Source organism: Cynoglossus semilaevis, chromosome 4 (genome assembly GCF_000523025.1).
Source record: "Cynoglossus semilaevis isolate Cse_v1.0 chromosome 4, Cse_v1.0, whole genome shotgun sequence".
Taxonomy (NCBI): Eukaryota; Metazoa; Chordata; class Actinopteri; order Pleuronectiformes; family Cynoglossidae; genus Cynoglossus; species Cynoglossus semilaevis.
In genome coordinates, this window is record NC_024310.1 from 19,258,269 (window position 1) to 19,271,212 (window position 12,944).

The following is a 12,944-nucleotide window of genomic DNA, read 5'->3' on the forward strand; positions in this document are numbered from 1 at the left end:
GTTTGTTTGGTTGAGAGTGACATTGGGAAGGTATGATAAGAAGTCGTTCTCGGGCAGTGAAGGACGGACAGACTGACTGACAGGCGGAGGGAGGAAGGAGGACTTAATATGGAAAGGTGGGTGGGGGGGGGAGTTAGTGAGCAAGGAAAATATAGGAGGATGGAAGGAGAGGGAGGTTAGGAGGATGGGAGGCCAGGTTTCTGTTTCTCCATAATCTAATCAGAGAAATGGCAGCAGTCAGAAATAGCCTGACGGACAGACTAAGAGCCTCTTCTCTTTCTCCTTCTCTCCTCCTTTTCTTGTCTTCCTCCTAGGGGAGGGTAAATGGATACACACACACACACACACACACGCGCGCGCGCACACACTTTGTATGCCAGCTTGACTTCCTAAAACCATAAATTGTAGATGTGTTTGAGGTTTTATAAGCGATGGGAAAAGCCTGGAGGTATCACAGCAGAACCTGATCTACTGTCCAGATGCAGCCACGTCTAAAGTTCTGTGCAAAACGTGTTCTGCCGCTCCTCCTCCTCCTTCCTCTGTGAGAGGGTTCTCTCACCATCATTATGGGGACAACATGGAGTCAACAGTCTTCAGTCTGCTTCCAAACTACAAACTGGTACAGTTAGTCCACCCACAGAGTTATAGCAGCGTTATTTTGCCAGTTTTATTTTGGGTCTTAAAATAGTTTCCTATATTGTGGATATTTTGATATATACAGCAGACATGGCAAAATATTAGCCTATTTGGCTTTTTAATCCGGCCCGTCAAAGTTGTCCAAAATATGTTATATATTATTATATTATTATTATAATACTTCCGCCTTTCCCCCTGCAATACCCACATTTACACGAAACGCGGCGTAGAAAAGGCTAAAAGCATGTTAGCCTTTATGCATGACTTTTACATGTAATTTATCTTAGTTCGCGTTAACTTTCTTTTTTTTTTTTTAATCACCTTTTCCCTTATGCTAAAACAGACACATTTCTGCCGTTTTGTGACTGCATACATTAGTTGTTTTTTTTTTAGCTAGCCCTAGGCTAGGCTAGGCTAACATAAATGTTTTTTTTTCGCAACACTGTCAACACGTTTTGGCTACTGAAACTTTGCTCGACATTCTATATATATTGCAGCTACGTCTTGACTTTCAAAGATTATTGATGGGATTAAATGCTTTAAAAATATTCAAGTCTGAAGAGTTTCAGTTTTGACCTGAGGAGAACGTGACCAACGACGAAACCACACCAACGAACGTCGAAAAAAATCACTTATCGACACATTTCGCTTATCACTTACGACTGAATTCAAGTTGTAGCTGTGAAGACGAACACTTTGCGAGTGCTATTATAAATAACGCAGGGTAAACAAGGGAAACATTTCCCTCCTCAGAGGGACCATCAGTGGATGCCAAGAGTGTGTTATTGTGTTGTTGGGGGGGGTCCAGGCGGAGCATCACAACAGTCAATGTGTCTTTTTCCCCTCGATGCTAATTTCTCCCTGTAGGACAGACATTCCTGCCTGGTGTGTGTGAGATGCTTCCACGTCGTCTCTGTGACAGTTCCGCGGTTCTCACACACACAAGAGGATTTCAATCACATTCCTCTGTCATGTTGTCTCACAAGGTGGACAAGCATTATTGTTGCAAATTTCCCACCCAGGCTCTGGACTCCCCCCACCCACCCCACCCCACTTGTCCGTCCATCCATCCATCAGGTGTCATTGAGACACAAAACAGAACTAACGCAGGAATTCTTTCTGGGGCTGATGACTTTATTTTAGACAACGGTTGCAGCAGTTACTGACGCAGATCCATTACATTTATTTGGCACATTGTCAACTCACTGTTCAAACATTTATGACACAACACATTTTTTTTTTTCTTCTTTTAACCATTACAGACGAAGCACGAAGCACCGGAGCAGATTTTCAATTTATTTTTATTTCACATGAACATGCATCAACAGAAAATACTCACAGAGCACTTTTATTTCCTCACAACTCACACTGACTGCTGCACATTCTCCATTCTCCGAGATATTAATGGTGATAATTAAACAGCTCTTATCGTCTGCAGACATTCGTCAGTGTAGTCTCTACCGGTGAGGGGGTTTCTCTGCATGTCACATGTGCATCTGAGTGTAGACACAGTCCATCTATTATATATTAAACTATGTAATATTATTCTATTCAATATTTCATGACCAATTTTTTTTTTTTTTTTTTGGACTCCAATTCCATCTTTGCCCAAAGTAGTTTCTAATGTTCCCAACTTTTTATTCAACATACCGTAATTTCCGGTCTATAAGCCGCTACTTTTTCCACACGCTTTGAACCCTGCGGCTAATTTATGGATTAAAAAGGGGCTAACAAATCATACCGCTAGCAATCAAGGATTTCTCTGGTAGACAACTATGGGTTATACTAGTAGCGTATGTCCAACTGTGAATGGCTGAGTACGTATATGTACCTGGGGCGCGTGCGTGAGAGAGAACGGTAGCGAAAGTTGAGAAGCCTGCGGACAAGCACAAAGTGAAGGGAGTTAGCCCCGGAGCTAACGTTAGCTTCAGTCCTGGAGCAGATCACTAGGTCTCCCCTGTGCACTCCAACTATGGTGGGGAATACGCAACAGGAAAGAGCTAACCTGTAACCAGTCGTGTTACAGGCACGGTTCGAAAAAACTGAAAAAAAAAATCTTTCTCTGTAAATATCCCCAAGTGGACACTATAGAGAAGTGCGGCCTATGTATGTACAATTATTTCTTTTTCTTTTTAAATTTAACGGGTACGGCCGGAATATACGGCAATAATATCTAAATATTTAGCCTATAGCTAGACTATGAGTGAGGTAACGGCTGAATGTGATTGGATAAAATATATTCTGTCGTTATTCTTCAAGCACATGTCATATGTTAATAGATTTGTGGAGTGACATTCTTCATAAATCTGTGGCCATACTGACGTGTGAAACAGTGATGAAGATGATGAGATGAGTCCTTTGTCCTGTTCAGTGTTCAGGGCTGATTGGTGGATGGATGTCCAGGGTTCTGGAAGAACTGTCCTCTCCCACCACCTCCAGACGCAGACCCAGTTTATTCTTCTGTTGCTCTGTTGCATCTGCCTGCACGGCCAAGCGCAGGGTGCAGCCTTTGGGCAGCAGCTCCTGCTCGTATGCCGCAGCCAACTGGTTGACGACCCGTCGCTCCACCTGGGGGTACGACAGAGGCGTATGATTATATTTTCACATGTTAAGAACATGTTGTTGATATAATGTTGCCCACTTTTTTTAGGATTCGTCTTTCTTTAATTAAAGTTATTTTCAGTTGTTGCCCACTTTTTAGGATTCTTCTTTCTTTAATTAAAGTTATTTTCAGTGAGTTAATATAAACGTATACTTTGGGAGTTTGTATTACATCACATGTCAAACTCAGGCGCGGGGACCAAATCTGGCCCACAATGTAATTCAATTTGGCCCTATATACTGGCAGGATTTGTAGTATTAGCGTAGTGTATGCTCACATCCAAAATGTAATAGCAATGGTCTGCGTTTTATTTTAAATTTAATTTAGCTTTGGTTGTTTCAGATTCAATGTTGAGGCAAAACTAAAGTTTGTTTCCATATGAAAAAAAAAATCTAAATTAACTATCTGGACAGAAGAGAAAACATGCACAATTACAGTCAACCATTTTTCAAATAAAATATTAAGTTTGTTTTTTTTTTTTTTGGGCGACTTTGTCCCAGTTTTTAATTTTGGCCCACCATGGCCTTGAGTTTGACACCCCTGCGCTCAAACCTCATGTTTGATGGAACGTGCTCCGTAGTGCATATTGTATCCTGCTGCCAACAGGTCCAGCACTGGACGATCCCACTGAAGAGTGATGTCATGCCGCTGTTTGGCCTAATGTAGAAGAAGAAGAAGAAGAAGAAAGGGGAAGGAGACAAGCGCAGGAGCACAGAGGAGGAGATATTGTCAAAAGACATGTGTGCCAGCGCTAATCAACAGCCTCTTAATGCATTTTAATCAAAGCCCGGTCAATAGGAGTGATCAGTGCCGCTCATTTAGCCACTGATGTTAACGCTTCACTCGATACCAGCGACGCCCGGGTCCTCCTCCTGAGGCATGTGTTCTCGTTTCGCGCCAATCTAATCTTTAGGTCAACTGAGAGTGAGACGAACACTTGATTAGTTTCTTATTAATACTTGGGTATAAAAAGCTGTTTGTCTCAATATCTGTCCACATGATAATGACATTAGATAAACCACCAACTGCGATCTCCCACAGGGAAAACGGCAGAGAAGACAGGTGATCTTAGGATTTCAAAAACAAGAAGAGAATCCCAAAATTGACGGACAAGAGGAAAGAGAGTCACGTGTCAGGTCTTCTCCAGGACCCGTGTCTGCCGCCTATGAAGCAGCTGTAATAATAATAATGGTTGGCTATTGATGAAGTCTTCACATGTTAAACACAGTAATCACATTACAGTGAGCAGCGCGGCCACGTGGTATTGATCGCTCGTGTTCCTGCTCAGCTCCCAGCTGCTGATCTGACAGAGATGGTGGATCATGGACTGTTAGAAACGCTCGGAGCTCTTGGAGATAAAGAAATGTAACTTCTGCATTTGACACAACCACGACACAGGGACACGGAGTCAGAGAGAGATTTTGTTTTTTTTGGTGCTTGCTCAACACACCACAGCCCGTACGGGAAATCACGCCAGCGATCATCTCTTTCATCGGTCAAATACAAAACACAAAACTACATTTTTCTGTCAAAGAAACCCTTTTTGTTTTGAGCAAAACCGGGTACAAATAAAAGTACCATAATTTCTGGACTATAAGTCGCACCAGCCAAAAAAAGAAAGAAAAAAAAAGTGCGACTTTCAGGAGTAGCAGATACTGGGACACAAGCCTAGAGGGCCCTCTAGCAGTTGTTGGCGTGAAAATAAGAAACGTGAAATTATATATTTTGATATATTAGTCGAAAAGCTAGCCAAAAGGATGAAAAAAAGGGCGACTTTCGGGAGTAGCAGATACTGGTACACAAGCCTAGAGTGCCCCCTAGCAGTTGTTGGTGTGAAAATAACAAACGAGGAATTATATATTTTGATATATTAGTCGCAAATCTAGCCAAAAGGATGAAAAAAAGTGCGACTTTCAGGAGTAGCAGATACTGGTACACAAGCCTAGAGTGCCCTCTAGCAGTTGTTGGTGTGGAAATCACAAACGTGAAATTATATATTTTGATATGTTAGTCGCAAACCTAGCCAAAAGGATGAAAAAAAGTGCAACTTTCAGAACAAAAAAATCCTAAATGTAACTGGTTCCCTCCTATAATCCTGATCTGTGATGTGATTGGCCAGTGCACACAGGCCCACTTACCTTCTTGGCCCAGAAGTTGAGCTCCTTGCTGACCAGCTGCAGCAGCTCCGAATGACAGAAAGGCAGGAAGTATACGATTTCATTGATCCGACCCAGAAACTCATCCCTTCGGAAATGAGCCTGAGAAGAAACGACGAAATCAACGATGACAGGTCGGACGGAAACTGCAGTATTTCAGCAGCGCGCGCTGTGAGTCAGTGCCGTCACTCGTTTATGTAACCGTGGTTGTCTTTTACCTTCAGGATTGGCTGAATCACCGCATCTTTAAACTGACGGGAGATTGTGATGTCTTCACTCTTCTGGACGTCCTCTGGAGAAAAGCAACACAGCATCAGTGATTCTTTTCCCTCAAAATGACCATATCTCAACAGGTGGCTGATACACTGATATACTGTATGTTGATACCAACACTGAATGTAGGGGGGGGAAAAAGCGAATTAAACTAGGATTAAAGTTTACTTCTGTTCTGCTTTCAAAGACAATAGTCTTCATAGTCTAAATAGTCTTCATTGAGTCAAAATGTTTTCTCACCAAGGTTGTCCGCCAGTTTTTTGCGGCTGATCTCCTCGGCTTCCTGCCGAAGCTGCAGCGCATGATGGGCGATTTTCTCGCTGGCGACGTTGGACGTCATAATGAAGATGGCGTCTTTGCACTCGATGGTCTTCCCCTTGCCATCTGTGAGACGACCCTGAAGAGAAAGAGAAACTCAAATGTAATCATCAGACATATATATAGAGAGAGAAATGAACATCTCTGTATATCTGTGTGCGTGTGTCGTTTCCACCCGGACCTCGTCGAAGAGCTGCAGCATGACGGTCAGGACGTCAGGGTGGGCTTTGTCCACCTCGTCAAACAGCACAACTGCATTGGGACAAGCCTTTAACAACTTGGTCAGCTGACCTCCTTCTTCATGTCCTACATAGCCCGGTGGAGAGCCAATGAACTTTGCTACCTGCGACGGAGGAGGAAACGTCGCAGATCAAGCCGGAATTATAATGTTATATCATGGTGTATTATTGATTCACAGGTGAATAAATGAGATGAGAGCAAAAAAACTACGGTATTTTCCGGACTATAAGTCGCACCCCCCCCTCGCAAATTATACTCAGGTGTGACTTATATTGAAACATGTAATGTCACGTTTGTTATTTTCACACTCACAGCCGCTAGAGGGCACTCTAGCTGGCTGGTGGGACTCGTACTCTGGAGCGACTTATAGTCCGGAAAATCCGGTACTAATATTTGAACATTCAAAATTATGTGAAGAGAGTAAACGTTGCTACGTTACACCAAAATTAAACTGACGTTTGAGAGCCAGTGTATCTGGTTAAAACCTCGGGAAAATACGTTTCGTCCAAAACACCGAGCTGTCACTCACCTCGTGTTTTTCCTGGAATTCAGACATGTCCATGCGGATAAAACCCTGGAATTACACGACAGTTAACTCTCCGTTACAACAGTGTGTGGTTTTCTGTTGCCCTGGTAACCAACTCACATTTCATCATTTACTTCAATAATCCCAAAAAAAACCCCAAAAATAAATGTCTCATATACAACTCTGATACCTGTGAGTAGACATTTTTCTCACTGGGAACAACTGTGTGTGTGTGAGTGTGAAAACATGACACAACATGAGTCACGGACCTTCTTCATGTCCTTGTGTAAGTAGCGGGCCACCTGTTTAGCCAGCTCCGTCTTTCCTGTGACATCAGCCATCAAACCGGACCAAAAAAAAAAAAAAAAAAAAAAAAAAAAGTACGATTTAGTCAAAACGCATTTTAACAGAACCATCTCCGACTCAAGTTCACGTAGTTACGGCAAAGAAAGACAGACAAAAACAGAACATCCGTGTATCTGTGTCTACATAAGCATGCAAATGTTTCTTCTTATTTCTTCGGGAAAAAGAGGATTCGTCTCCTCCGCGTCCTGCACAGATTTCCATCATCTGCAGGCGCACGCATTATGTTTGTCAGTAAAATATATTCTGCATATAAATGCTCATATATGATATTGATGTCCTGTGTTTGTATGCATGTGGGTATGATGTGCTTGCATATGTCGGTGTGCGCGTGTGTGTGTCTATCTTGTTGCTGCGTTTAATATTGATGTCTGATGGCCAGCGTTTGTCGCTAAAGGCAACCGAGAATATGAACACAGTGGCTCCTTCATTTATCTCCCTGCCTTGTCATTTCACCGTCTTCCTTCTTCTTATCCATCCTTCTCTGCCTCAATATTCCACTCTCACCCTGACACACTTTTTTAACTGCTGCCTTTGAACATTCAGCCAGGGTCTGGCACTTCGCGAGCACTTTCAAGATCCATTTTTAAGCCATTGACGTGGCAAGAGAAAACAGTGATGTGATGCTGTGTTGCTAAATAGGAAGAGGCAAAATCTCCCTTTTTGGATGTCCTCCACATATCCATAAATCTTTTTCAGATCATTTTCAAAGCTCAGCACACGACAGACCATTTCAACCTTCTCTCTTTAACGTCCCCAATGCTCCAGTTCAACCTACTGTCTTTTAGTCAGTGCCGCCATTTCCAAACCAACGGTCTCACTACCACCACGGAGCATCACTGTCAATGTTCTCAGTGTAGATTTACAATGCCATCTGCAACCCTGGAACCCATCTGTCACTCTGGCTGCACATCCAATCACTTCTGACCACCCTACCATACTATTGTCCCTCCTCTGGCAGCCAATCACATACTTTATCTGGATCAACCACAATGCAGCACATCCTACAACAACTATCACTCACAGTACTTTGTCCTTCTCCATGTACTCCATATACACAAATATCCTAGATTTTGGATTTGAACTAAAAGTATGTTTTGAGTAAACCGACGTTACAGATAGTTTTTTTTTTTTTACATACCAAAATTCAAGAATCGAGAGTCAAAACGTGTATTATTATTTGGGATCCTGCAACAAAGGCGCCGCTTTTAGTTGTTAAGGCGAGAGGGGTGATTTACCGACTCCTGATGATCCCAGGAAGAGGAAAACCAGGGGATGCTCTTCGTAGTACCAACCATTCTCCTTCCTCCTGATGGCTACAGAGAGAGAGAGAAAGAAAAGAAAGCCATTATTTATTTCACTCGTTAGCGTCTGTAGCCTTTGCGCTACATAAACTACAGCTGCAACCAACTAAACCGGGTTGACCCGAGGGCAAGCGGATATCCCAGAACCTATCATGGAGAAGAGAAACAGGGAGGGGGGGGGAAAGGGTCAGAGACATTTGTTGGGAAAAAAAAAAAAAAAAAAAAAAAAAAGAGATGAGAGAAAACAGAGCAAGATGAGAGACCTCCAGAAAGCTGCCCACCATCCTCCCCCCTCCTCAGTCGGTGGGGCCATTAGCCAGCAGTAATTGTGTTAGCCTCTCTGGCGCGGCCATGGTAAAATCAGTTTAGCATGGATCGCAGCCTCATGCGCGCACACACACTCAAAGAGGAGCGCCTAAGCTACACTGCCATCACCCCAGCAACCGCACTCACACACACTCACACACACACATCCACAGAGACAAGATGATGATGTGGACGGGAGATGAGGAAAATGTGCATTTGGCTGTGGTTTCAGCTCCGACGAAGAAGCCGACACGAGCACAAACCCCCGTCCGAAGATGAACCTGCTGTTGAGAGACGGGGAAGGGTGGAGGAGGAGGGAGGTGGAGGGGGCAGAACTTGGGACATTGGCAAACGGAGCCAGAAGTTGGTGTCATTCTGGCTGAGTGGTCTGTCTGACCAAGTAGGTCTGCGTCCTTACTCAGTCCAAATACTTATTATTTGAACAGCAACCTTGAAATGTTTTTTTTTTTTTTGTTTTTTTTACAGATTAGACAGTATGTGTCTGTCCATATGAACCATGTCTTCAGAATCAGGCAAATTCTGGCCAAAAAATATTACACATTTCAGGTGCAGAACACGGAAAGACGGGGCCCCCTGATGAAAGTTGCCACTGTATGTCGCCACTTTTAGAACCACCTCGGGGCCAGCTGATTCAGCAGAAAAGCTCCGGCAGAACTGGCAACCACAGCATAGTTTTCATCGGCCTGTTCCCGATGTTGACGTTTTACTTGGTATTCTGTCACATTAAAACCCATTGGATTACAATATTACATTTTTCAATATCACTCTACATTAAAATGGACGCGGGATACAAAACAATACATTGTTACCATAATGTGTGTTTTTTTTAAAAAAAAAATCTAGAATATAGTTAAATTGCAATTCTCAAGCATATTGTAATTTCCCATAAAACAACCAAAAACCTGCATATGAATCTGAACCATCTAATATTCTTATATCTATTACCAGCATATCTTTGTTACCACGCTAAACATAAAGATGCTACGGCAGATTCTGCTTCACCTCGAAACCCCCAAAACATCATCGTCATGATCGATAAAACTCGTGTTATTTTCTTTTTTTAAAAGACATATATATAAAAAATCATTTTACTACATTAACCCAAAGAAAAGCGTCCCTTCCCACCACCTTGTGCTGCACCATTCCCAGTGTTCTTTAACAATCCATCTGACTTTTGCAGCATCTTAGCAGCTTACTGGAGTTAAAAACCCTCAACAACAGACAGACACAAGTGAGTGTTAAAGCCATCTCCTAATAGCTGATAATACGGGAATCAGGATCTTGGCAGGACAGAAGAGATGCAGAGGCCAAATGAGAGCGGCCGAGAGGTAGGGAGAGAAAGAGGGAGGAACAAAAGATAAAGAAGAGGAGAGAAGAACAAGGATGCAGGAGATAAAGAGAGGGAAAGACAGAGGAGTGATGGAGATAAGAAGTCAGAGAACCGGGGGGTGGGAGACAAATGAGCGTGTCAGAGATGAACAGTGACAAGCCGGGCTCCGATGCTCTGCCCGTGTTACCAATGGCCGCGCGAAAGACAGCGTAACCTTCTGCGTTTCGGCTGATCGAGAACGACTTTGACAGAAGGGCACGCTGACATTTCTCAGAGGACTGTGACGACGACAACGACGACGGAGAACGTAAGGAGACGCCAACCGACAAATGAAAGCCTGCTCTCTCTCTCTCTCTCTCTCTCTCTTTCTAACATGCACACACACTCAGTCACTCAGAGCAGTGTGCATTGGGCAGGTCTGGTTGGCTCTAACATGATTACAGAGGGATGATTCTCTTCAATAACTCTTAGCCCTGAGAGCTAAACCTGGATCAATCTAACCTTCTTCCTGTGTCTGCGCTCGTGCGTTCGTGCGGGCGAAGTTGGTGCACATCTATTCTGTGTGTGTGTGTGTTTGCTGTGGATCAATAGGTAAAACCAACTTTTGTCACAGAACGACGGCGTGTACAATGTGTGTTTTGGCTCCAAGACAATTAAAGAACAGCTCCTGATCTGATGTTTGTCCCCAACAGATCACGTGTTGGGGTGTTACCGTTTTTTTAGTTTTTCATCCATACCAAAGTACCAAAATAACCACAATAAAGTAGCAATATACACTATATGACCAAAAGTATTGGCCCACCTGCCTTGACTCCTACTATGAACTGAAGTGCCGTCCCATTCCTAACCCAGAGTTCAATATGATGTCGGTCCACCTTTTTGCAGCTATTACAGCTTCAACTCTTCTGGGAAGACTGTCCACAAGGTTGAGGAGAGTGTTTATAGGAATTTTAGCATTCAAAGTTCCTTTCACTGGAACTAAGGGGCCAAGCCCAGCTCCTAAAAAAAAAAACCCACACCAGAATTCCTCCTCCACCAAATTTCACAGTCGGCACAACGCAGTCTGAAATGTAGCGTTCTCCTGGCAACCTCCAAACCCAGATCTGATGTCTGTCAGATCTGATGAAAATCAAATCTGATGGACGAGTGTCCATCAGATTGCCAGATGGAAAAGCGTGATTCGTCACTCCAGAGAACGCGTCTCCACTGCTCTAGAGGCCAGTGGCGGCGTGCTTTACACCGTTGCATCCGACGCTTTGCGTTGCACTTGGTGATGCGTGTCTTGGCTGCAGCTGCTCGGCCATAGAAACCCATTCCATGAAGCTCTCTGCGTACTGTACTTGGGCTAATCTGAAGGTCACGTGAAGTTTGTAGCTCTGTAGCAGTTGACTGTGCAGAAAGTCGGCGACCTCTTTGCACTTTATACACCTGTGGCCAGGCCAAGGACGATGAGGATGAGGACACCTGATTCTGATCATTTGAATGGGTGAGCGAATACTTTTGGTAATATAGTGTATATATATATATATAAAAAACTCTTTATAAGCTACTCCCATAATTTAAGTTCAACAGACGTTTTAAAATGAGTCTCCATCAAATAATAAGACACGCCACTTTCAAAAGCAATTGCTCTTTTATAAGAAGGCATTTGGCTTGGGAATTTCTATCTATACATCATGCATCATCGATGTAAATGAGTGCTTCGTATTCGACTCTGCTGTGGCACGGAGAAGGAACAGGAACAGGAACAGGAGCAGGAGCGAGAAATTCTCCGATTTCTCCTTTACTACCGACATCTATGAACTGTCCAGCAGCCTGTGGCCTGGCGGTTCAAATAATCACTCTTGTAATCTGAGACTGCCGATTCCAAGCAACAACGCAACAGAACTCACCCGCTCATGGGTTGCAGCTAACGGCGCATTCACAAATGGAGAAGAAAACTTTTTTTTTTTGACATTTGTTTTTTTTTTGTTTTTTTCCGCACATATGCACAGAGAGATCCTTTTCTACCTCTTTACTTCTTTTTGTGTGAGTATGCGTGTCTCAGTGTGTGTGTGTGTGTGTGTAGGAGAGATATATTCACTGTAATACTTCTCAGGGATCAATAAGCCGTTTCTTTATCACCGTGCTGATGTCTTCTATGGCTTTCAGGACAATTTGCCATGATAACAACAATCAGTCATCGCCCTGCCAAAGGACTACAAGTCCCATGATTCTCTCCATCTTCTTGGGGCTTTTCACGCGAAAGCGAAAGCTGCGCGGTGATGAGTGTGGATTTGTAGTCTCTCGCAGATGGCGCTTGAATATTTTTGGTCAAATATTCTACTCATTAGGGATCGATGACGACGTCTAGCTGTGGGGGCGAGGTTAGATTATTTTCAACAAATCTAACCAGAAAATGCCTGAGATCGTAAAAAAAAAAAAAAAAAAAAAAGACAAGCACTGAGGAAATTCTTTATGAATCACACACACACACACACATCTGCGGATCAATACCTGGCCTCCATGGATGCCTGCAGTAATATCAACTCTTTACTGTCTGCGCTGTTATTGTGCTCTAACTCATCCTCCCTCTTCTCTGTGTTTTGCCTTGCTCTTCTTTGTCTTTCAGTCAACCATTCCAACCCTTTTCTGCACCCCGCCTCAAATCTGTCCCCATCTTTATCACTTTTCACTCTCAACGCTACCGAGGAAAGTAGCTGGGCAGCGCAGCGTGTGGATGGGAAGATGGGGGGGAAAAATTCAAGTGAGGGGACGGGAAAGGGGACGTAAGGGTGAATGAGGAGAGGAGAGTGGCTGTGATGGAGATCAAGAGGACGTGCTGTTTAGAAAATGAAGAGGAAAGACAAGGGGGGAAAAACAGACAGAG

General features: G+C 43.5%; 1 protein-coding gene across 3 annotated transcripts in view; it reads right to left on the minus strand.

The window, feature by feature from the left end:
* Positions 1-1,883: 1,883 nt before the first annotated feature.
* clpb (ClpB family mitochondrial disaggregase) overlaps positions 1,884-12,944 on the minus strand; it is a 31,897-nt gene continuing 20,836 nt past the window's right edge. For all 3 annotated transcript variants that reach the window (XM_025055036.1, XM_025055035.1, XM_017032162.2), the window contains 9 exons: positions 8,353-8,430; positions 7,021-7,076; positions 6,755-6,799; positions 6,167-6,328; positions 5,908-6,064; positions 5,613-5,686; positions 5,377-5,496; positions 3,791-3,895; positions 1,884-3,204 (listed from right to left, as the gene is read on the minus strand). In XM_025055036.1, the coding sequence (XP_024910804.1) occupies positions 3,004-3,204; positions 3,791-3,895; positions 5,377-5,496; positions 5,613-5,686; positions 5,908-6,064; positions 6,167-6,328; positions 6,755-6,799; positions 7,021-7,076; positions 8,353-8,430 (998 nt within the window). In that variant the 3' untranslated portion in view covers positions 1,884-3,003. The remainder of the gene's footprint in view (positions 3,205-3,790; positions 3,896-5,376; positions 5,497-5,612; positions 5,687-5,907; positions 6,065-6,166; positions 6,329-6,754; positions 6,800-7,020; positions 7,077-8,352; positions 8,431-12,944) is intronic.